General features: G+C 35.8%; 1 protein-coding gene across 1 annotated transcript; it reads right to left on the reverse strand.

The window, feature by feature from the left end:
• Nucleotides 1-1,308: 1,308 nt before the first annotated feature.
• Nucleotides 1,309-13,361, reverse strand: LOC131440724 (transmembrane emp24 domain-containing protein 7). Its single transcript, XM_058612252.1, has 4 exons — nt 13,000-13,361; nt 12,483-12,593; nt 12,209-12,428; nt 1,309-1,544 (listed from the first exon to the last, which is right to left on the reverse strand). Exons 1-4 carry the CDS (start codon nt 13,162-13,164, stop codon nt 1,387-1,389), a joined length of 654 nt encoding a protein of 217 aa, XP_058468235.1. The 5' UTR covers nt 13,165-13,361; the 3' UTR covers nt 1,309-1,386.
• Between the last annotated feature and the right edge of the window lie 13,381 nt (nt 13,362-26,742).

Here is a 26,742-nt window from a genome sequence, read left to right on the forward strand (position 1 = left end):
ATAGTTCCGAATCCAGTTTCACAATGCGAATGAAAGTTGCTACCTGAGCATTTGAGATTTTAACCACACAGAAGGTGCACTCTCTGCCGCTGCTGGTGGAATGCGTCCTCCCGGCTTGATGACCGGAAAGTGAATGAGAATGAGCTACCGGAGCGTTTGAGGTTTTAACCACGTAGAATGGGCACTCTCCGTCGCTATTGGTTGATGATATCGCTCCCTCGATGACTGGAAAGCAAATGATGAATCATTCTCACGATGTCTGCTTCCATCCAACACACAAGGAGAAATGATCGATTTTCAATCACGTTTCCCCTTTTATACGCATTCAGATGAAGATATGTGCCTGACTACCTCAAAATCGTCGTCCTTGCGCGAAAAATCCAAGCAAAAGTAAAGAATTTTCCGCGTTGTTTTCAAAGTTTTAGAAAACTTCATTTTTGAGTTGTTTGTGGTTATCTCGCACTGTTCAAAATATTATTCTAAATTCCTGATCATATTTTTGATGAAATGGTAAAAGAATTATGTTGCTGCCGTTAATACAAGTCGAGATATTCACGATTAGGTTCTGCCCATTCTTCCATATGGCTAATTTTGAAAAGGCACCCAATGTGTAGTAAGTCGTATTCACGACAAAATATCTTTGAATTGGATTCTCCTAAATCGACAATCTTCGGCTGCTCCTTCATCGACATCAATATCCACTTTGATTCCACTATGAAATACATAGATTTCAATTATCCATTTTCCATTGGAAAGGAAATTAAACATAGATGCACTGATCAAACCAAACCATCTTCCAATTTCACCTCTCACATGAGGAAATCAAATACTTTTTGTAAACAGTGGATATGATGAAAGTCGACAACTTTTTCAATTTTTTGAGTCCTATGGAATCAATATTAAAACACACGTATTGTCTCAAGATGAGATCAGATGACTGAGACAAATTATAGCGAAATTTGGCTATTATTAGCAAACCTAAAAACACGAAGGCTTCTAAGTATTCTGTCAAACCCTTACAAAAATCATTTAACGAGGTTTGGGGTGTTGGTCTAATTGCCAAAGGATTGTTCAACATAGAACCAGTATGGGACAAAAAATTCAACAGTTTCTCTGAACTTCTCAAACGCAAAATTGGCTATTGCCTCCTACTTTTCACTTGTTGAATAAAACAAATCATGGTACTGAAAGTCGTTACTCAGGTTTGGGCTAGTCATATTTATCACGGTTTTGCACTAAAATTCCCGGTTTTTCCCGGTAACTTGCCATCCTGTGATATCCTTACGGAGAAATCATTACGATATGGACTGGCAACCCTAAACAGATTCTAGGATAATGAATTTATTATCATCTAGATGTGTTTTGCTGATAGCTGAATCATTCAATTTATTTGAACTGCTGATAACTCATTTGACTAGGTTTTTTTTCCGAAAAGAAATTTCGTAATACAATGACCTGTCCAACAGCTATAACAAGGATAGCCACCGTTTCTGTTAAAGACCACCAAAGAACTCGCTCATTAAGATCTTCTGCGCGTTTTCGACCTAGAAATAAAAAAAAATCTGTTAAACTCTGATTTAGTTTAATTTCTCATAATATGGCAATCAACATGATTTTTTTGTTTTTCTTCAAGTTTCGTCTCCGATTCTTCAATGCATAATACTATGTTCTCATTAGCGTTGATATCACTTGATATACCGAGATAATATGCAAATCACGACGAAGCGTTCACATATGAATGAAATGATATCGACTGTTCTCATTGGAAATCAAAAATATTACCTTCTTTCTTAAAATTCTATCAATTATTGAATTTTCGCAATTATTGGTCTCCGAACGTCTGTGTTCGTTGAAACATTCTAATTATAATGATTGTTTATTGCCACCCTTGAAGGAACATTCATGGATAAATGTGTTCAATAATATTATCTGCGTTGCTAATTGCCAAATCGACATGATATCGTTCATGGTATCCCGGATATCATGCCGAAATGGTGATATGCCTCGACATAAAATTGTGTGAGATATCAAGCGATGTGCTACATGATGTCATACACACTTAAAACCGAGCTCGGTATAAGTAAAATGCCGAGGCAATTCGGTAATACACAATTTTGCAGATTGCTCAGTAATCAGTGTTATGTTTTCCGAGATTCGTTTAGTAAATTTACTGTTTTTTCGGCAAAGTGTATATTTTTGCCGAGATTTGGAAAAATTTCATCAGTGATTAACAACTATCCTGAAATCAGAAAATGCGTTTGTTGAAATTTCGAACAGCTGTGATTAACGTTTTCGTTTGACACTGTTATTTTCTGGTGATATATTTCGAAGAAATTTTCAAGAGGACACTTGTAATTAGTCCAAAAGAAAAACGTGAGATTCTGCGATCTATTCAGTAAGTATAATAACTACAAATTATTGTTATTTATAGATTGCATCTTCCACACCCTTCGTTCTAATGTAATTTATAGTTTTTTGTATAATTTATAGGAAAATAAAATGAAATCATGATGCCTAATTATATACTTATAATTAAAAATCAGTTTTAATCCACCAAGTGGTGTAATGATGCTATAAAATTCTGTAAAGAAGTTTATTTTCAAACTTGAATAAAATTAGAAAGTTTCTTAGGACATAAACTAACATAACCTTTTCCATTCGTAAATAGTTATGTCAAGTTAATAAGACTTTTTTTCTTAATTTCGCATCGTCGCAATAAATGACGGTTTGCAATTTTAAACACTACCCAATAGTTCCGGAATTGGAAGTTGGACCCGGATGAAACTCAACAATGTACACACATACCAACGCACAGACAGAGACCAATCCCATTAAAATAAACGCTACCTTTGAACAAAAGTAGCTGTCATTTTCATTTCATGCACTTTAATTTATCATTTTTTATATACAGGGTTTCAGAGAATTTTGATCCACCGAAACAAATTTACAGATTTTTCTACTAGAAAATATAAATTTAAATTGGGCAACCATGCATGCTATACAAAATTGAACAAAGCACGTTGTGTGCTTCGTCCGAAAGGTTGTAGTGTTTTCTTTTTCCGTACCAGCACGTAGCGGTTACGCATTAGCGGCGTTGAAGCGATACAAGACTCCCCCATATATCCTGGAGAAAATACGGGAACATTTCAGAGCTTTATCTGAACGGTCTTATTTAATATCTTTAATCTTAGTCCCATCGCATTGTTTCATTCCGATTAATGAAAAGGCAGACTCGTTAGCTAATGTAAGCGCATCAGAAGGTGATATTTATGAAAGACCAATATGTTTCAATGAATTTTTCAGTATCTCTCGTCAGAAAACTCTCGAAAGTTGACAAACTTCATGGAACACTGACGAACTGGGACAATGGCTACACTCTATGGTATCGACGAAGCCTCGGTTAAGAGAGATGAACGTGAGTCACGATTTCATTCGTGTTACGTCTCGGTTGATGTAAAACCACTACACATTCAACGCACATCTCCGGCGTATTGGGCTCACGGAGAGTGGTCTCTGTACCTGTGGCGACGGTTAATAGTACATCGAGCATGTCGTGAGTATCGCGAAGTCAGGTCAGGTACTATCCCAAAATCCTTTGCCGTCGTCTATCACCAATAGCTGAGGATTTCGGAGGACCGTACTTATTTATTTATTTATTTATTTATATATTTTAATCAACAGCCAAACTAAAGTCCTAATGATTATTTCTAAGAATATTCAAAAAATTCGCTTTTATTCTGCTACGAGGAAAATGGAAATCGAATCCCATCGATACGCCATTGAAGGTTCGCTGCAATCCAATAACGGCACCGTTGATTCCGTAGTTAGTACGACGTAGAGGCATTCTGAGGAGGTTGTTGTTGCGAAGAGCTCTAGAACGAACGTTGATGTTGATTTCACTAAGTAGTGCAGGGCAATCAATATTGTTCGTCAAAATATCGGCAATCAGCATTGCACGGAACAGATCTCGGCGTACTTGTAGAGTATCGAGTCCGATGAGCATCGCACGGCTTTCATAACTAGGCAGCTGGTGAGGGTTATTCCAGGGCAAACGACGAAGAGCGAAACGAACGAATCTGCGCTGTATTGATTCAAGTCTTAAAGCTCCATTATGAAAGTGAGGGTTCCATACTGACGAACAATATTCGAGTGTTGACCGTACAAGCGAGCAGTAGAGAGATTTCAAACAATATATATCTGTGAATTGCTTGGCGGTTCTCATGACAAATCCTAGACAACGAGAAGCTTTTGCCACGATGTACGAAATATGCTGCTTGTAATTCAATTGTTCGTCGAGAAGAACGCCAAGATCTTTGACACAATTGACTCTATCAATCACTGATCCTCGAAGACAATAATAATCGAGCATTTGCTGATATTTAGCGTCATTTTATTAATTTCACACCACTCGGAGAAATTTTCAAGCTCACTTAGAAGGAGACAGGCATCTTCAAGAGTCTTGATAATTTGGAATAACTTTAGGTCGTCCGCGAAAGATAATCGTGAACCTTTCAATGAAAAGTTCACGTCGTTGAAATACAGTAGAAATATCAGTGGTCCGAGATGACTGCCTTGTGGAATACCAGAAAAAGCAAAAAACTCCTTGGAAACATTTTTCATTGATCTTAACCGCCAGCCGTCGATTGCAAAGATACGATTGAATCCACCGAAGAATGTTGGAACCGAAGCCCAGTCTGTCCAATTCCAAGATCCGTGTAGACAACGTCCGTTTGATGACCTTTAGACATAGCATCCGTTATAAACGTCGTGAAAGTTAGTAAGTTAGTGGCCGTTGAGCGTTTCGGCATGAACCCGTGTTGAGTTTCAACGATGTACTGCTTGCAGTGATTAAAAATAGGTTCCAAAACGATAAGCTCAAACAATTTAGGAATGGCGCTAAGAGTGGTGATAATTGTCGACGTTCTTCTTGTTTCCTTTTTTGTGCACAGGAAACATATAAGCAGATTTCCAGATATCAGGAAATACTCCAGTCATGAGTGACAGTCGGAACAGAAGACATAGCGGTACTATAATACCACTAGAGCATCGCTTCAAAATAACTGCCGGGATACCGTCGGGTCCAGCAGAGTATGAAGACTTCATTTTTGCGATTGCTGTTTTTACGGAACTTGCGCTTATGTTCATTGAATTCATTGACTGTCCCAAAACGGGAACGTTAAGTGCCGCCTGGGTGATTTGGGAAGGTGCTAAGACTTCTCTAGAAAATATCTCAGAGAATTTTTTCATGAACATTTCGCAAATTTCCTGCATGCTAGAACTTGTCTGTTTATTGTAAAACATAGATGAAGGAAGATCTGATTCCTTCCTTTGCTCGTTAACGTGCTTCCAGAATGATTTTTGATTAGACTTTAATCTCCTCTGTACACTGCGTAAATAGTTGGCATAGCAACGTTCAGCTGTCTTTTTGTAAACTTTGTTGATTTCTACGTAGTTTCGCCGGAGCAACAAACCTCCGTTCTTAGAATATTTCTTTAGTGCTGTCCTTTTTAAACTTTTCAGTCGTCGTAGTTCTACGGTTTGCCACGGTACTTGTTCGGGTGGCTTACTAATTTGTGTAGGGACATATTGGTCAATAGCATACATCAGAACGTGTGAAAATGTTTGAGCTGCAAGATTAATTACTTACTTACTCTTACTCTTTCAGTCGTAAACCACGCGGGTCTCTGCTGTATACATGAGGCGTCTCCATTTAACTCGGTTCATGGCTGTTCGCCGCCAGCCTCAGTAGCTGCGAAGGGTCCGCAAGTCGTCCTCAATTTGATCGATCCATCTTGCCCGCTGCGCGCCTCTTCTTCTTATACCGGTCGGATCATTATCGAGAATCACTTTAACCGGGTTGTTCTCCGACATTCTAACATGCCCGGCCCACCGTAACCGCCGACCTTGGCCGTTTAAACGAGGGTTGGTCCTCCGAGTAACTGGTGCAGTTCATGGTTCATTCGCCTTCTCCATCTCATCCGCACTCCGCCGAAGATAGTTCGCAACACCTTTCGTTCAAAAACACCTAGTGCGCGTTGATCCTCCGCAAGCATTGTCCAGGATTCGTGCCCGTAGAGGATAATCGGTCTAATCAGCGTTTTGTAGATAGTTAACTTCGTACGACGGCAAATTTTGCTCGATCGAAGCGTCCTGCGCAGTCCAAAGTAAGCACGATTTCCTGACAATATGCGTCTCTGAATTTCTCTCCTGGTGTCATTATCGGCAGTCACCAGTGAGCCCAAGTACACGAACTCGTCGACCGTTACGATTTCATCACCACCAATCAGAACTCGCAATGGGTGGCTGACGTTATCTTCTCTCGATCCCCTGCCTTTCATGTACTTTGTCTTTGACACATTGATGTCTAGTCCGATCCGCTTGGCCTCAGCTTTTAGTTTGATGTACGTATCTTCCATCTTCTCAAAGTTGTGCGCTATAATATCTATATCATCAGCGAAACCAAGTAGTTGGACGGACTTTCTGAAAATCGTGCCACTCGTGTCTATCCTCGCTCTTCTTATCACACCCTCCAAAGCAATGTTGAATAGCAGACACGAAAGGCCATCGCCTTGCCGTAGCCTTCTGCGAATTTCGAAGGGACTCGAGTTTATCCCCGATACTCGAACAACGCACATCACTCGATCCATCGTAGCCTTGACCAATCGTATCAGTTTGTCCGGGAATCCGTAGTCGTGCATGATTTTCCATAGCTGTTCTCGATCGATTGTGTCGTAGGCTGATTTAAAATCGATGAATAAGTGGTGTTTGGGCACATTGTATTCTCGGCACTTTTGCAACACCTGGCGCGTGGCGAACACTTGGTCCGTGGTAGTGCGTTCGCCCATAAATCCTGCCTGATATTGTCCCACGAATTCGTTTGCAATCGGTGAAAGTCGACGGCATAAGATTTGGGAGAGTACCTTGTAGGCGGCGTTCAGCAGAGTTATCGCGCGATAATTGCAGCAACCTTTTTGTAGATGGGACACACGATTCCTTCCATCCATTCCTCCGGTAAAAGCTCGTCCTCCCAGATCTTGGTAACGACCCAGTGCTTTCACTAGTGCATTACCACCGTGTTTTAGTAGCTCGCTTGGTAGTTGGTCAGGACCAGCGCCCTTATTATTTTTAAACCGGCTTACCACCTCCTCCACTTCTTGGAGGTCTGGGACCGGCAGTCTATCGTCCTCCGCACGCGTTCCCAAGTTCGTTACCGCGCCGCCACTTTCGTATTCCGCCACATCGCCATTGAGGTGCTCGTCAAAGTACTGCGCCACCTCTCGATCACCTCACAGTCGTTCGTGAGAAGATCCCGGTTGGTGTCCTTGCACATATCGGCCTGTGGCACATGGCCTCTGCGCGAACGGTTCACCTTCTCGTAGAACTTGTGTCATTAGCACGGAACAGCTGTTCCATCGCTTCGCGATCTCGCTCTTCCTGTTGGCGCTTTTTTCTATGGGATACCGAGTTTAGTCTGTTCCGCGCCTGTCTGTATCGCTCCTCGTTTGCTCTCGTCCGGTGTTGCAGCTTGCTCGCCCAAGCTGCATTCTTCTCGGCCACTAACTGTTCACATTTGTCGTCGAACCAGTCGTTCCTTACGTTCGGAGCCGCCGTACCTAGCGTTGCTGATGCAGTGCTACCTATGCCAGAACGGATGTCTCTCCATCTTCAAGAGTAGCTGCACCAAGCTGCTTTTCCGTTGGTAGTGCCACTGCCAACTGCTGCCCGTAATCTTGGGCTACTCCAGCATCCCGGAGCCGCGCGATGTTAAACCGCGACGTTCGGTTTCGACGTTGGGTAGCCACCGTCGAAAGTTTTGAGCGCATGCATACAGCAACCAAGTAGTGGTCCGAATCTATATTCGCACTGCGGTAGGTGCGAACATTGTTGATGTCCGAGAAAAATTTTCCGTCGATTTAAACGTGGTGGATTTGGTTTTCGGTCTGCTGGTCAGGTGATCTCTGACTACCATTCCTCGGGAGGCCGTAAAGTTGACACATCGTTGGCCGTAGTTATTCGATGCGGCATGCAGGCTGTTCGACCCGATTACCGGTGGGTACATTGCCTCCCTTCCTACCTGGGCATTCATGTCAGTTTCTGGTGCGGTACGTAAATATGCCAAAGAGTTCTCTTGAGAGCGGCATAAACACGTCGCATGCGCGTGGTTGTCTAATGAGAATGAGAATAAATTTGTCTCAGCGCATAATAAAGAGCGCGCATGCATATGGCCTGTGCACCACCAACAAACGTCAAAGATGAACCTGATTCACTGTTCAACTGCTCCGTTGTCTTGTGAAACCTGACTTGGGTACGTTCATTTTACTTAATTTCCACTTCATACTGGTTATAAGAACCGTTAGTATGAATATGAAACATAAAAAAGAGCTCTCTCCAACCCCGAATGTTGGAGCGTAATGCAATCAACATTTTATCCTAACTCTCCTCCCCCTTCCATATAAGATTTTTTAACATTAAGTTCCATGAACAGTACTTATTATATAAAAGTGCAAATAACCTGATTTTTTCTTTAAATTTTTGCGCCTTCCCCACCTTTTAAAACCCCCTCCCTCTTTTGAATTAGTAATGTTGAATTAGTAATGCTCGGAACTCTGCCTGTTTGAAGGTTTTGATATCTTAAGAACAAATTAAACGAATTAATGAGTGCGGTTCACAATAAAATATAATCAATAATCAAAGACAGTACTACAGACAAAGATTCAAATCGTAGCTTAAATCGCCATATTATGGTTTATGTCTCACGGAAAATAATGAACTGTATTTTTAGAGATTTTCGGTGTTAAATCACGTTAGAAAAATCTTTGCCAACGATTCTAGACCATTCGGAGCGGTTTTTAAAGTTTTTATGGTCGCTAAGTACCGTTTATCAAAACAGGAGAATTTTCTGAAAATTGATATTATTTTTATTGGAAAACAATACTTGGAATGATAATTATATAGCAATAAAACCTTATTAATTATACTCTAATAGTTATACTCTATTTGTACTATCGTAAATCATATGCATTTGAAAAAAAGTATTGCCCTGTGTTTATTTCCATTGGTATGATCGCCGTCGTACTACACAAATAATTTCAACTGCACTGATTCTGTCAAGCGGGTTTCTTATGATAATTGTTAGGTTAGGTTATATCTGAGAAACGCAGGAGTGGCGACTTATACCACAGTGAGAAGTTTAGGCCACCAAATCGCTAAAATATTACTGACTTTCGAACAGCTCAACAATAAGATCAGTAAAAAGTATCTTTTACCGATTGATCAGTAGAGTTAAGCTAACTGAGTTATTTATCACCAAAAAAATGTAAATACACGAGATTGGTAAGCTGTAGAATGTTACTTTTATTTTGGTCGATTTGGATAATAACCTGATAAAATATTATCTTTGGTCCCACAAAATCGATTTATTTAAGTGTGCTCGAAAAAAATTGGACTTACTGCCCACAACATAAAATATAATCAGATATCGACGACTATATCTTTTTGAAATCGTTATTAGCTTTCCCATTTCCGTAAATTATGTAATAATCCGAAATTTTATTTGTGCTGATGATTATCGCTAGAAAGCATCCTACGTATATTAGTAAAACAAAAGTTTACCATTTGAAAACAATGAATATTGGTTATTCTCATGTTTACCGAAATCAATTAAATTACACTTCGAAACACAAATTCCAAACGAAGCGAAATACTTAACGATTTCTTTAAACTCGACTTTTCATTTTTCTAGTTGTTAGGGAGTTGAACAAGCAATCGTTCAATAAAAATACTTCTTTAAACATAGTAACATCGACAAAAGGTTCAAAGAGGCAATCAAATTACTTTTTGTACTTATTTTATTAATCCTAACTTCCATTGGTTGTGTAAATACAGCCTAAATATATGGTATATATAGCTAGATGCTTCTATGTTTCCGTTGAAGAGAAATGCAAAGAAAAAATGAAATTGCCCGCTTTAGAAAACTTGAAGTTATTCTTAGTAGGGTAACGGTAACCTCCCTCACCCCCCCCCCCCCGTATCTCAATAAGATGAAATATTGTGCATTCCAAATGCATTCGCTAAGGTAATAACACCAGTATTATGCCGTAATTTGGTTTCTCAGAGCCGAAACAAACATATTTCATCCGATTTTATCATAATTTGTTTATTGGTTATCAAAAATATCAACGAACCAATAGTTAGATAAAATATAATCAGTTGTTCAAATAGATATGTTAAACAATTCGTCTATACGCAAAAATAATACTTATGCATGTGAAAGATCAATTTAACCAATCCACAGTGGTCCGGGAAGCAAAATTAGCAGGAAACAATTGTTTACGCTTTTATTATTGGCCTCAGAGATTTGAAGTCTTCGGCACATTAGTTCCACTTAATAAACTGCGTTTTTCGGCCATAGTGGTTTTAGGGTGGTCCTAAAACAAACTATGAATTAAAAAATTATTTCAAAATCTGGATGAGATAGAACAATGCATCCTTCCACAATAATTTAGAATAATCAATTTAAGGCAACTTTGTCGAAGATGTTAGTTGTGTATCTTTAACCGTTTTTATATTAGAACGGTTAATATTCAATAACTTTTTCATTTGAATTTTCTCAATAAAGTAACATTACATCTTACATAACTATTGAAGCAGGTAGTATAAAAAAATCTTCTTCCACTAAAAGTTATGTCTTTTAAGGCTTCTGAATTTCTTAGAACATTCTAAGAAATTCAGGAGCCTAAAAAGACGCAACTTTTAGTGGAAGAAAAATTTTTTATACTACCTGGTTCAATAGTTATGTAAGATTTTAACAATAAAATACGCCTTTTTTAAATAACGGTTTCTACAAATGGGGCAATCCGAAAAAAAAATTTTTTTGATTGCATTTGATAGCTTGTACTTTTTTATATAATATGAGAAAAAATTGGAAAACAGTTTTTTTCTATCTCATTTAAATCAAAATTTCATGCGAGTATTTTTGTACGTTATCATATAGCATAATAGTGAAGAATATTTTATTTGAAAAATTTTAACAAGTCATTTAGGGGTTAACATAAGTTTGTGCTTAGGGCACATAACCGTTTTCACTTTTCCTTATGTTTCGTCTTAGACTCGTCAGTGCAGAACAGTTAAAATTGAACAGCTTAATGCAAACTTAAACAGTTCAACTAGAACCGCTATGCAGACGTAAAGTTAATGCTATTTGCAAAACACTTATTAATTGGCACCGAATGACCATACCTGAATCGTTTCGTCTTAGACCCGTCAGTGCAGAGCAGTTCAAATTGAACTGCTTAATGCAAACTTAAACAGTTCAACTTGAACTGTTAAGCAGACATAAAGTTAATGCTATTTGCAAAACACTTATTAATCGGCACCGAAGTGCCATGTCTTTGCTGACGTGCCGAACGGAAACGTGATTTTCGGCTAATACTGGCCGATTCATGTATGGTCATTCGGTGCCAATTAATAAGTGTTTTGCAAAAAGCATTAACTTTACGCCTGCATAGCGGTTCTAGTTGAACTGTTTAAGTTTGCATTAAGCTGTTCAATTTGAACTGTTCTGCACTGACGAGTCTAAGGCGAAACGTAAGGAAAAGTGAAAACGGTTATGTGCCCTAAGCACAAACTTAGGCTAACCCCTAAATGACTTGTTAAAATTGTTCAAATAAAATATTCTTCACTATTATGCTATATGATAACGTACAAAAATACTTGCATGAAATTTTGATTTAAATAAGATAGAAAAATAACTGTTTTCCAATTTTTTCTCATATTATGTAAAAAAAGTACTAGCTATCAAATGCAATCAGAAAAAAATTAGAAGCCGTTATTTAAAAAAGGAGTATTTTATTGTTAAAATCTTACATAACTATTGAACCAGGTAGTATAAAAAATCTTCTACTAAAAGTTGCGTCTTTTATTCAATTTACTATGAAGACGAGTATTAGAAAGGTCTTCTATCATCATTTATCACTTCACATGTGATTATGACGAAGACAATCATCATTCGATATGCTCTGTAGAATTTATTGAAAATTACTGGAAATGCCGTAAAAATTGAAGGAGAAAGTAAACAAAGAGAAACTTGAAACAAAAAAAAAGTAAACAAAGTGAAACTTGGGACCTTTTCTAATGTTCATCGAAAAATATGAAACCCTGTTCCTTATACACATGTCGAATTTTACCATTTTGAAATCTGACTATGTACCTTGTGCTTCTCGTAGGCGATGGTGTGTCTGGTAGTCTAGAATTGCATTCAAACTTTTATGTATTTCCTGTGATGATGTTTCAAGCTGTGTCAAAACAGTAGCATGCTCGTCGATTCCCGGAAGAGCCTGCTCGTCTCCAACTTGGAAGTCCATGTAAATGAGTTTGTGTGAGAAAGTTGAAAATTCATTGCTGAAACACGCTGCGTAGATGCCAGTTACCTATTTATATCAACATTAGAATACATAGGCTTAATGGAAACGAAATTGTACTACCTGTGCAGTGAATTGATGCGAATCGAATTGAGTTTTCACTTGTCGGTATAGGATCTCTTTTGTAGGGCTCTCCAATGAAACATCAACATCGTATTGTCCACCTGTTACAACCTAGGGAATATAAATACTAGTTAGGCAAGATCACTGGATTGGCCTGTCACGTTAGTGACACAGCAAAGAAAAAAAATACTTGTTATTGCGTGTATAGAATGTGAAACTACAGTTTTCGTCACAATACTTATCACATCAGTAAATATTTTTTGTATTTAAACTTTAATCAAGTACTGGGACAACTGGCTTCATTAAATGTAACAAAATTATATTCAACATATAAAATTCAATAATTGGAATGTGATCCATTACGCAATTGAGTTCTTCCGCACAAATGCGTGCAACTTCAATTTAGTTTTGTTAAAAATTTATGGAGTATATGAAACTAATACATCACATATTGACAAAACTATCTATGACACAGTAACAATGACACGTTATCCTATTTAAACACAAATAAAATCACCTGAAATTCTAACGTCGCTGTCTGATTTTTTTTTATTTCTTCGTAGAAGCATTCACGTGCATTATCAGAAAGTTCGAAGGTTAATTCTACACTGTGGACCACTATGGAATGTCCAACGAACGCTAGTAGAATTAATCCACAGCCTAGTATTTTCTGATAATCCATTTTTTTAATCGTAGTATTTACAGCGATCTGTGATAATGAACTCTTCAAAAATTCTTGGTTTCTTTCTGGTGAGTCAATTCACCACGACTTATTTTATTCAATTATATCGTGTTATAAGAATACTGTTAACATTAAAATTATAAAGAAAAAATACAAAATTATTGTATTTCCGTAATCAGTTTTTGACAACTGGCTTCTTATTATTCATTCCTTGTTCAGCTTTTCGTCACCGTACACACTTATTAGCCGCTACCTAATTTCGGGTCGAAACCTACCCAAAATCAACTAAAGCGCAACGCCACATCCCAAGTAACATTTTTAATAATAATAAATACTTGTAGCTATCTTCAATGCTACATAATAAATCTTGCATTAAAACTTTAAACTCCACGGAAGCCTACTGAAAACCTCTATAAGAGCATGTTCCTGCCAAGTGGACCATTCTTCATAAGGTTTATAAAGCAAAGTGAAGAATCATCATAAAGCTGCGTTAAAACTTCAAATTCAAGAAAATTTTGAAACCAGATTTACGATCAACATTAAATTTATTTGGATGGAATAAATTCCACTATGAATAAACTGTCGTTTTGGTAATACTTTTCTTGATTATATGTGTGTCATATCTGCTTTGAATGCAATCAGTAACAATTTATTGGATATTATTTACAAGTTTGAGGCTTTTACCGAACGTAAAAACTTCATGCGCTTTTATTTTTATCGTGAATGTAAGGATAAAAATAAGAATTATAACTAATCGCCTTGAAATAAATACGGTTTTTGCGAAAGTCGCCATGATTTATGAAAATTATTTTCTGTGATTTATCTTTATTTTGGTATAAAACTATTTCGTGGCGATAAAACTTGTGCATACGTTTTGAAAATGAATCATAAAAGTCCATCATACTTCCTCGTTTTTGCATTTCGAAGTTTATTTGATGTCAATAAAGGCTACGGTATAGAACATCATAATGGCGGCCATGAAAATTTCTTTAATGCAAATTACACTTAATCTAAGAAGCAATAAATCAAATAGCCCACAACAGGAGTGTCATAAATGTACTTTAGAACCCTCAAATTTGCTCTGAGTGAAACTGTCATTCAATTAACACGCACACACACAAATCTAGATTTATGATAGAATTTTACTGACAATAATGTTTTAAAGAAAATTTTTCAAAGCAATATTAAGAGCGTTTGCATGGTTTTATTCTAGTACAAATTGATTTATTTTTAGTCCAGTTGTTAGTCTAGGTAAAAGGTTTTATAGAAGCTTTAAAAACTATGATATTACTTGTCAAAAGCGACACTTATTATAGTTGTTATAAAACAAGTAGTGATTAAACAAACAATTATAAAACTCCTATAAATTATAATCAAAACCATAAGGCATTTGAATTGTTACTTGGGATGTTTAGGTAACGAGTCATGCCTCTATATTTAGGTAAATCGACGTCAATTTTTATAAGGTCACATAAACCAATGAGAGTTTCTCTTTGAGTACTATCTCTTATGTTAATACCTTATTAATTTTCACGTGTACTTACAAAATATTCGTATAAAATCAAAAACAATATTCCCATCTTTCTAACAGTACCAAATATGTAACGAACATTTGTAGATATAGTCGAAAAAGAAGTAAACAAAGAGAATCTGTCAATTGTTTTAGGCCCTTTTGAAATTTTAACGTTAAAATGTACACGCTCTTTGAACATAACTCATGATTTGAGTTGCGACTACTCAAATTTATAAACTGGAAAAATATGTCAAAATTTTAGTAAATTAACTCGTTGCCATGAGTTCTCTCGCATTTATTCATACATTAGAGTAAGCGTTGAGTTTTTAAATATTTGAGTGAAAAAAATACTTGCTGTTCAGTGCTTTTTCATTCTCGGAATATTTTTATCGAAATGAGGAATGCAAGAATACGTCGTTTTCCATTATCGTTTCTAGATCCGGTTTTGAAAACATGAATCAACCGTTCAAAAGGAAACGGGTTTGAATCACTATTTTGCGCATTCAAAAGAAAGAAGAATAACTTTGTATATGAAAGTTAACGAAGAAGATTTCTTCATTTTGAGAACAAGAAACTCAAATTTGGAGTTGAACTTACTCAAATTTTGAACAAAATATTTTTTTCTTATTTTGAATAAATATTACTTAAGTTTTGACAATTTCGTTCCTTAATGCAAAGATGAGTAGATAGGTGGTAACCAGAGATGCCATTTATACAGATTTATCTGTATTATACAGATTTTTACATGCGCATACAGATTTAATACAGAGTACAAATTTCTTAAATTTAATACAGATTTAAACAGATTTCACCAAAAGTATTAAGGAAAAATTAAACTATCTATTAGTATTTGAGCTATCTATTAGTATTTGATTGCAATGACGAGATAAACGTTTAGGAATCAACGTACAAATCACTTTTTAAAATATATGTTTTTTTAGCAGATATTCAATGAAGAACACTGAAATCCATTTATATTAAAATTTGTAACTAAATTGAACTTACAAGTTAGACAACTCTTGGCAGCATGAAACATTATTGCCAGACTGACAGTTGTATTACCTGACTCGACGTTGCATATTGGGTTTTGGAAATCCATCTCAACTTATGAAGTGAACATTTTCAAATTAGACAAGTATATGGCACCATAATTCAATTGTTGTTGATAGGAAAAAACCAAAGACATCATATTAACAAGATATCCAGCTCTCACATTTCCCGAACAAATAATTGGCAACATCCTTTTTTGCGAGCATGTCGCCCTCAGGTGAGTCCGCATCGAATCTCATACATAGAAGTAGGGGAGAGACATGTCAAATTCGTACGCGCCAAAATAGCAGGGCTGCGCACCCATACAATTGACATGACATGTTGAATGAGACGCCGTGCGATGGCGTTGCTGAACTGAAGATTGAGATCGCTCCAAGCTGACGGGGTCTGAAAAAACTCTAAAATTTCGTCGATGAATATAATATAACATATGGAATTTATTCTACCACTCTATAACCATAATCTATTGGAATAACACCTTTTAACATAATTGTATTGTAGAAATTTCATTTTATTAGCGAATACAGATAAATACAGATATTTTATACGAATCAATACAGATTTTCTAGGAAAATATCTGGCATCTCTGCCCTGTATAAAAAATCTGTATTTATCTGTATTCACTAATGAAATGAAATTTCTACAGTGAAATGATGTTGAAGGCTATCTCAACAGATTATGGTTAAACAATGAGATTTTCAATGAGCATTTAATTTTTAATATCTTCTTAGTTCACAAAAATATGTAAAGACGAAATTTAATATGAATGTTTTTTCAACCACAATCAAATTTCAATTCCATATACTTTTCTAGATTTACAAGTTGACATAATATGCAACTTCAAGTCAAGTCATACAACTCTCAGGCCGCAGACAGAATAAACACGAAAAGCTGAATCGAGCTGGTGGATGGCATTAGCAGACCAAAAGAGGTATATGCTTCCCTCTTTTGGTCTGCTAATGTCAGCAAGCCAAAGGGCCCTGCTAATTCAGCAAACCAAAGGGGCCCTGTTATCTGCTCAGCCTTCCATCTGACAAGGTCCTTCAATTTACTGTATGTGCATTACTCGCTTTGATCAGTACCAAGTTTGGCTCTGCTTTCTCGTGCTCACTCTGTCTAAATGTTTTTTTGTGTTGATCATCAAATATCTGCACATCGTTTTTTACTTCAATTTGTGATTTGTCCGTTGATTAATAAACTTTCATCTCGTCATTGCAATCATGTACTAAAGGATAGCTCAGACAAAAACAGTTTATTTTTCTAACTTCTTGTGAAATCTGTATAAATCTGTATTAAATTTAGGGAATCTGTATAAAATCTGTACTCTGTATTAGATCTGTGTGAGGTTGTGAAAATCTGTATAATACAGATAAATCTGTATAAATGGCATCTCTGATACAGGGTAATACAGATTTTCTCTGAAAATATCTGGCATCTCTGGTCACGATGGTGACCAGAGTTGCCAGGTTATTTTTTCAAAAATCTGTCAAAACTCAAAAATTTATCTGGATTTGTCTGGGTCTACTATATACAAGCAAATTTTTGCTACACGCTCGTTCAATGTTACTCTAAAGTGAGTACAATTTCACTCACTTTCGTTAAAAGTGGAACTACTCTATAGTGAGTGAAGCTTCTTTACTCACTTTTGAGTGAATACTGTAGTTGTCAAAATCTGAGTAACATTTACTCAGTGCTATAAATGGGAAAATTAGCTCGGGTGAGTAAATGTTAAACACTATCATTCGAATTATCTAAAGAATTCTTTATTATAATCGATACTGCGTGTAAAATAAAAAAATGCAACATTTTTTAAATATTTTCTCAATTCCCTCATTTACATTTTGTAGTTTTTTCATAGAAAGTTGAAAATGTTCTCTAAATTCCCTCACGTATCCTGGAACGAAGATTGCACAAATGTGGCAACGAAAAACTTCAATCATTATAAGGATTAGGACGACGACACGACCTGCCACTCGCTTTTAAAACTGTATCGCAAATCGAGCTACCCCTCAGTAACTGGTAATGTCAAAATGATATCTAATGAAAAATGTTTAAAATTGGGAACGCGGTCAGAGAAATTGTTGTTTTCAAAATAACAGATACAGTAACCCTGGTTACCATTGTTTATCTTTTCAAGGTAATCGTTCTCGGTTTCATTATTGCATATGCCCAATCTAGAGCATCTCAGAAGTTCTCATCGTCGACTGCGGATCTAAATCGGAATTGAGAGTTTTTATGGCTTGCTAATTTTGTATTTAATTATATATTCTGTTCACTAATAATATGTATTCTTGTAGCCTCTTTTCAAAGTGCGTAAAGACCCGAAACTAACCCTTTTGCGTTTATCTACGGCGTGATGCTCAGAGGGTGAAGAAAATCTCATCGTGAGACCAGAATGATCTTCAACCAATTGCATTGTAGTACTCAGATGAACAGTATGACCGCGAATGTTGGTGTTATGCTGCAATTTTGATGATGTTGCTACTTGTTAGAATCATTTCGATTGTGATTGCAATTATTTATATGCTTTCAAATGTACTAATCAGCATTCACAAATTTTATATGACTTTTCACCAATATTTCAATTATATAAAAGTCCTACACAAAATAAATGTTTAGTTACCGGTGAAATATGCTGCGATTACAATTTCAATCAACTGTGATCTGCGCTTCGCTGATATGAATTGCATTTAATGATATATGTACGTAACTACTCAACCGTAGGTCGAGTGGCCTACGCTAAAATGCGGAAACGGAGTGTCCCTTTTTAATTCTTCCCTTATATCGAATTCATATAATGAGGCCCTTATTACCAGTATCACTACACGGTGAAAACCCTTATTATAGGTATCACTTCACGGTGAAAATCAAGTGAAGTGAATGTAGGTATTTATCACGAAAGTCGCTTCAGAGGAAAAAGTAATTACTTTTATGAGCTTGTGGTTATTACGAACATCACATAATTTTTTTGGAAAAATGATTTTTTTCACTACAGTGACTACTTCAGTGTGCGTAACAGTTCAGTAACAGGGAAAATCAAGTGAAGTGATATAAGTGGGAAGTGAAAGTGGAAGTGAGAACGGTTATTAGGGCCTGAAACTCTTTTTAAACGCCAGTAGAAGACGAGACAATCAGTGGGAACGACTTGACAGGGTATTTTGATTATTAGAATGAAATGCAAAATCGCGGTTCTTCACGTTAAGGAAAAAAACAAAATCCCGAAACGACATTATCATTCCTGTTGTCATTCAAATATTTTTGATAGATACGTAGATAGCAAACGAAAAATTCAGTGGTAATATATATATATATATATATATATATATATATATATATATATATATATATATATATATATATATATATATATATATATATATATATATATATATATATATATATATATCTATATATATATATATATATATATATATATATATATATATATATATATATATATATATATATATATATATATATATATATATATATATATATATATATATATATATATATATATATATATATATATATATATATATATATATATATACGGATATGTTCCATTTTGCTAGATCACCATTACATCGCCATATTGTTAGCGCCATGAAAACTGGTTTATTCCTGCAATCAATATAATTAGCCTAACTTGAAATAAACTGTTTTACTTATAATACATCTTTTAAAGTATTACCTGTTTGTTTATTATGCTGTGCATGGTGACTATTTCGTAGCAACCACAGCAGTGATGCTTGTAAAATTTATTTTCATTATTACCTAGGGGTCTTTCAATACTTCGGTAACTGATAGTGATCGCGCATGAACACTTTTTATTGCGATTTTTCTTCGAAGTGCCTGGTCGTGTCGTCGATTAGGAGGTACAATAATATTACCTTTTAATTTTCGATAGTATTAATTTACCTTGGCTCCAACCTGCTCCATTTTTTTCAAATTTCCTTTCTTCAAAAATCATTGAACGTAAATTTTCACGCAACGTTTTCAAAGTCCTGTGAGTAAAACTTGTTGTCAATTTAGAAACTGAGTAAAAGTTACTCAGTCTTGTACATCAATATTACTCACTTTTTGACATTTGCACTAAATAAACAAAAGTGAGTACAAATAGCTCACTTGAGAGTAACATTGAATGAGCGTGTAGGTTTCATTTTTCGGTGAGCAAAAATAAACAAAAGGTCTCCCCACCGTATAGAGGCCAAACCCGTAAAGATCTAGCGAGATCTGACAAAATCTAGGAATATTTGGAAAATCTTATAAAATTTGGAAAATTTGGGAAATTTTTGAAAATCTGGCAAAAGATCTGGTTAGTTTGAGTGTCTGTCGAAGTGAGAAAAAACAACGCTGTCGGCAGTAGCGATTTGCTACATTTTTATCGTTTATCGTACTATACAAATAGATATCAGTAATAAAAGTAAACTCGGAGTAGAAGAAAATCGATTTCGAAGTAATAACTACTACTTGACAAAATCATAAGCGAAAGGAAAGCTTGACAAAATCATAAGCGGAGTCGAAGTACGAACCATCGTACGTGTCCTCTCGATACTCTATAAACTAACGGACTATGCTACCAAGCTGCTTTTCTCCGTCAGATTCGAATCCGTTAAGTGAATGTGGGTCGTCGTATCCTTCACGATCCGCTTGTTGTTTCCTCCGAAACCGGTGGCAGTCCGTATGCGACACGTCTATATTCATAATGGCCTGAAAATTAAACGGCTTCCTTGAAAATCAAAGCCGTTGCCGACACAATTATTGAACAATACTCAATGCAACTTACTTAGCTTACTTGAAAAACCAACATCAATGAACAATTACGAGCTTAATTCCAACACATTTTGCATTCCTTTACAGTTTCATTGTACCACGTACATGAGATTTGGCGTTCCAATGAAATGAGGATTTGATCATTTGTATAGTCATCTCAAACGAATTACATAGTTGAAAAAAAACTATACGGTCATGTAGTTATCACATGGATTCTGTTCATATGAACAATATGAATAGTGTTTTCAAACTTCACAATCTTCTAGCCAACTATATATGTACTCATGGTAACATTTGTACATTGTAAAGAAGAACATACTGACATGGTAGCAATAACTACTTCGCTTCTCAAATTTATCATGAGCGATTTCACCTTCCTTGTGATGGTTATTTTATCTATTTGTTCTTAGTTTTGAGATGACAACCATTGTTAGAATGACCATACCATAGAAGTCATAAATACAAACAGTCTTCTCAAGTTATAGTCTTTGTTATCTAGTACTTTATACAATACAGATAGTGAATAATCTCATATCATGGTCGTTGTTACTATTTAAGCATATAGTTGAAATAACCATGACAAACAGGTTACGGCTACTATAGTATTTTTCTCAGTGTACGATTAAACATGGAAAATCTTCAGAAATGTGTGAGTTTGGGTAAGATTAGGTTTTTTTCGGATCAACATTTTTTTAAACAGAAACCAGTGTAATGTTGATTTCTCGAGTACAAGAATGTATAGCGATCGAGTACTATTTATTTTGGATACTTTATTTGTTATTTCCAGGCATTTGAAAAATGGTATCAAACCAAGTTTAATGCTCTATTCTGAATAAACGGTAGATTTCGCACAATGAACATTAATTCAACATTACCAATGAACATGAATTCAACATTACCACCTCAGAGTAAAAACTTTTTTTTCAACTTCTACTTTGGCTTTTCAAATGAATTTGCCCGTTTTCATAAGAAATCGTTGAAAAGGTAGAGTAATTAGAAATTGTCCTACCGATTTGACAGCTCTTGCTCTAAACAAGCAGTGCCTCTACATTTCAGTTTGCGAAAATATGCCAATCCCCAGCAAGCCGTTTTAGTTTTATTTATTCGAACAGTTCTACCAAATATCCTAAATTCCTGATCATATTTTTGATGAAATAGTGAAAGAATTATGTTGCTGCCATTAATGCAGGTCTATTCACGATTAAGTTCTGCCCATTCTTTCATATTACTAATTTCGAAAAGGCGCCCCATAGTAAAGTAAGTCGTCTTCACGACAAAAATGAAGCTCCTCGGACTTTCAAAAGACCTAACTGGGATCTCTCATATCGATTGCTTATCCGATGCGATATCTTGAATCCGATAGTGATTGAAAATTTCGAAAGGCTCGTCGAGCTTAAGTCCTTAGTCCTTGTATTTTGATTACTTGGCTCAGAATATTATTCTTTCTTCGTTTGCTTCCAACCGTGCTCATTTCTCGGATACTTCTGATTCTACTGTGTTTTTCGACACATCCATGAGAGAAGATATTCGTGAAATTCCGGATTACATACGCCCTCAAGTGGCCCCAAATATTTTTAATAATTAATTTAGATCAGTCAACTGTGAAAAGGTGTTCTACACTGACGGATCAAACATCAACAGGTCCACAGGTTTCGGCATCTTCAATCATAACATCACCGCTTCTTACAAACTCAGTGATCCGGCTCTAGTTTACGTCGCAGAATTAGCTGCTATTCAGTACACCCTTCGAGATCATTGAAACCTTGCCCAAAGACCATTACTTCATTGTCACGGACAGTCTAAGCTCAATAGAAGCTCTCCGGGCAATGAAGCCAGGAAAGTATCCCCCATATTTCCTGGGGAAACTACGGGAACACTTGCGAACTTTATCTGAACGGTCTTATTCAATATCGTTAGTCTGGGCCTCTTCGCATTATTCCACACTCAAATAAAAATTCACGTTCGTTTCATTTGAAAAATCACGTAAAATGGTTTCGAATGTCAAATTGAATATTTTACGTGACGAAAATGAATGTTATACGAACATCCCCTAAAATGAATAGAGTCATCACATAAGGTTTACGTGAATTGTCCAAACGTCAAACAATCTACGTGAATTTCCAGTGTGAAAAACTCGATTTTGAAAATGGCGAGCAGTGGCCCTCGAAGTGTAAGTAGTGTAAATATTTGCGAAAAAAGTTATTTAACTACAATTTTTTACTCCATCGACCGGACCATTCCAGTATGAAAGTTTCCAGGTGTTCAACTGGACCGAGTGCCTGCGTGAGTCCGGAAGTTTACCCGCTCCTGCCGAATGCTTCAAACAGGCCGTCGGTATGAAGCTAGAGACACTGGAACCATGTAATGCGACTTCAACTAGCATCGGAAGTGTTGTGGGCGAGGTTGTGGGAGTTCTTGGATCTCAACTTCGGCTTCGGTTGGATGGCAGTGACAACAAAAACGATTTCTGGAGGTTTGAGATACCACGACGTTATTAGTTGCTTTTAAGCCATTGGAATTATGTGATAATTTTCTGAAATAAATGTTTTATATTTCATGGCATTTTTCATTTCATAGATTTATATAAAAATCTGAAATCTCTCTTTTGACTTCAACCAATATATAAAATAGTAATTCTCTGGTATCTAAATTTGATATGAACTGATAGGTAAATGTGATATGAACAGTACATTACATTTTACCTATGAAACACGTAACTTTTACTGGATTATGCATTAAACAGCTTTTAAATGCCTGTCCATTAAAATCTACGTGAAAAGTAGGGTGGAAAATATTCACATAACTTTTCACGTAATTATGATATGAGTGCATTCCGGGCAATGAAAAGGCAGACTCATCCCAAGTAACAATTCAAATGCCTTATGGTTTTGATTATAATTTATAGGAGTTTTATAATTGTTTGTTTAATCACTACTTGTTTTATAACAACTATAATAAGTGTCGCTTTTGACAAGTAATATCATAGTTTTTAAAGCTTCTATAAAACCTTTTACCTAGACTAACAACTGGACTAAAAATAAATCAATTTGTACTAGAATAAAACCATGCAAACGCTCTTAATATTGCTTTGAAAAATTTTCTTTAAAACATTATTGTCAGTAAAATTCTATCATAAATCTAGATTTGTGTGTGTGCGTGTTAATTGAATGACAGTTTCACTCAGAGCAAATTTGAGGGTTCTAAAGTACATTTATGACACTCCTGTTGTGGGCTATTTGATTTATTGCTTCTTAGATTAAGTGTAATTTGCATTAAAGAAATTTTCATGGCCGCCATTATGATGTTCTATACCGTAGCCTTTATTGACATCAAATAAACTTCGAAATGCAAAAACGAGGAAGTATGATGGACTTTTATGATTCATTTTCAAAACGTATGCACAAGTTTTATCGCCACGAAATAGTTTTATACCAAAATAAAGATAAATCACAGAAAATAATTTTCATAAATCATGGCGACTTTCGCAAAAACCGTATTTATTTCAAGGCGATTAGTTATAATTCTTATTTTTATCCTTACATTCACGATAAAAATAAAAGCGCATGAAGTTTTTACGTTCGGTAAAAGACTCAAACTTGTAAATAATATCCAATAAATTGTTACTGATTGCATTCAAAGCAGATATGACACACATATAATCAAGAAAAGTATTACCAAAACGACAGTTTATTCATAGTGGAATTTATTCCATCCAAATAAATTTAATGTTGATCGTAAATCTGGTTTCAAAATTTTCTTGAATTTGAAGTTTTAACGCAGCTTTATGATGATTCTTCACTTTGCTTTATAAACCTTATGAAGAATGGTCCACTTGGCAGGAACATGCTCTTATAGAGGTTTTCAGTAGGCTTCCGTGGAGTTTAAAGTTTTAATGCAAGATTTATTATGTAGCATTGAAGATAGCTACAAGTATTTATTATTATTAAAAATGTTACTTGGGATTGGTTAAGGTGGGCGCATTAGAAGGTGACATTCATGAAAGACCAATCTGCTTCAATGAATTTTTCAGTATCTCTCGTCAGAAAACTCTCGAAAGTTGGCAAACTTCATGGAGCAATGGCGAACTGGGACGATGGCTACATTCCATTATTCCTAAGGTATCGACGAAACCTTGGTTCAGGGGGATGAACGTGAGTCGCGATTTAAGGCCATCGTCCAAGTACCATGCGCGCGGGTGGTTTTAGGAAATTTTCGATGGAAATTTCGAAAAATTTGCCAAAACCAAAAACATACAGACCTTTGAAATACATTTATCTATCTACAGGGTGAAAATGACTGGAAAATTCGGAGGATTTTACGAGTCTTATCAAAAATAGTGCTGAAAAAACGAGCTTTTTTTGTAATTTTTCACAATTATTTGAAAAAATAATTCGATGGAATGAAATTTTTTTTCAAAAAAAAACCTCATGCTGGCAACAAGGATCACATTCGAAAACATTTTTGGAAAACCTTTTCACGCTTTTCATGGAAAATCAACAAATTTCATATAACCGATTTCGTGAAAATTTTTGAAATTCGTGGATTTTCTATGAAAAGCGTGAAAAGGTTTTCCAAAAATGTGTCCGAATGTAATCTGTGTATCCATAATAAAGTTTATTTGAAAAAAAAAGTTTATGTCATCGCTTTATTTTTCCAGATAATTGTGAAAGATCACAAAAACACTCATTTTTCAGAGCTATTTTTGATAAGACTCGGAAAATCCTCCGAATTTTCCAGCTATTTGCACCCTGTAGATAGATAAATGTATTTCAAAGGTCTGTATGTTTTTGGTTTTGGCAAATTTTTCGAAATTTCCATCGAAAATTTCCTAAAACCACCCGCGCGCATGGTACTTGGACGATGGCCTTAATTCTTGTTATGTCGCGGCTCATGTCAAATCACTACACTTTCAACGCACATCTCCGTCGTGTTGGACTTATCAGGACATCGAGCATGTCGTGCGGTCGTGCGTAGAGTATCGCGACGCCAGGTCGAAGCTACTGGAATCCCTTAGGGCCCGAGGTAGACCGCCTGAAGTTCCGGTTCGGTATGTGTTGGTGAGTCGGGATAGTTTATATATGCTTCTTATATACCATTACCACAGACTAACAGACATGACAGTAAATTCTTATAAAAATAATTTTTCGTTATGCACTAGTTCCACCTATATTGTACTGCGCGAACTATTTACTATCTGTACACCCCTTGTGTTATGTACAAGTTTTTTTTACTAGTTGGTTTCCCCTCGTTTGTCAACACCGATCAGCTGCTTGCAGGGATGCCTGATTTCATCAAAATATTTGAAAATGAATCGTCACAATAAATTATTGGATAACGTTGATAATATATTTAACTTTTTCGCGATGTTGGAAGGTTTCCTTATAGTTTCCTTATATTACATTTTGGTGGGGAAAGGGTTCCAATCAGCTTTTTACAGCCCTGTCCAAAATGTATTGCCCTCCCCGTTAATTTGTATCAGGCCGAATTAGCGCATGCGCGCCATATAAACGCCTCTTTCAATATGAGGAAATTATATTATTACCCAACAGTTTCTATTATTTATTCATGTTGGCTTTCTTACCTTTGGTCATAGTTCATATTCTGTTTTACCTTAATTCCAGTGTTCTATTCAATTGTGTTTCGTAAGTGTCTTTTGTTGTCCTTCTATTTTATTTTCATTCCGTACTTTTGCTGATGTTATTTTATTCCCTGAAATGTAAAAGTTAGTTGTATGCAATGGTCTTTTTATTCTTACCGATGTTCCATTTTGTATCTAAGATTTCCTAAGAGTGTTAATTAAATTATTTTCCAATTTTTCAGCTCCACATTTATCACATTTGTTCCTGCTTTTCTTGAGTATCTTATTCTTTATTCCGAATTTCTTGGTTATGCTCAGTCATCCATTTCCGAAAAAAAAGAGAGACAAAAAAGGATTAGTGTTTTTTAATGACCTCTTTGTACGGCCGGTCATGATGGTTTGACGGGAAAAAAACTGAGAACATGCATTTTTATTTAAATTATATTGACCCTTGGGTCCCATAAGTATTGCTACAGCATGTTCACATTTAGTTGTCTTCAGTTGATCCTTGACAGTGGCAAGGCACAAATCTCCAAATATCAAGGGGAACGTGCCATTTGAGCCAATTTGTTCTGATTCCTGATTCCTGACCCACAATCGAAATGCATCTACCAGTTTGGTACAACGCATTCAAAGGCACGGTAAAATGTATATTGTACAT

Source organism: Malaya genurostris, chromosome 1 (genome assembly GCF_030247185.1).
Source record: "Malaya genurostris strain Urasoe2022 chromosome 1, Malgen_1.1, whole genome shotgun sequence".
Classification (NCBI taxonomy): domain Eukaryota; kingdom Metazoa; phylum Arthropoda; class Insecta; order Diptera; family Culicidae; genus Malaya; species Malaya genurostris.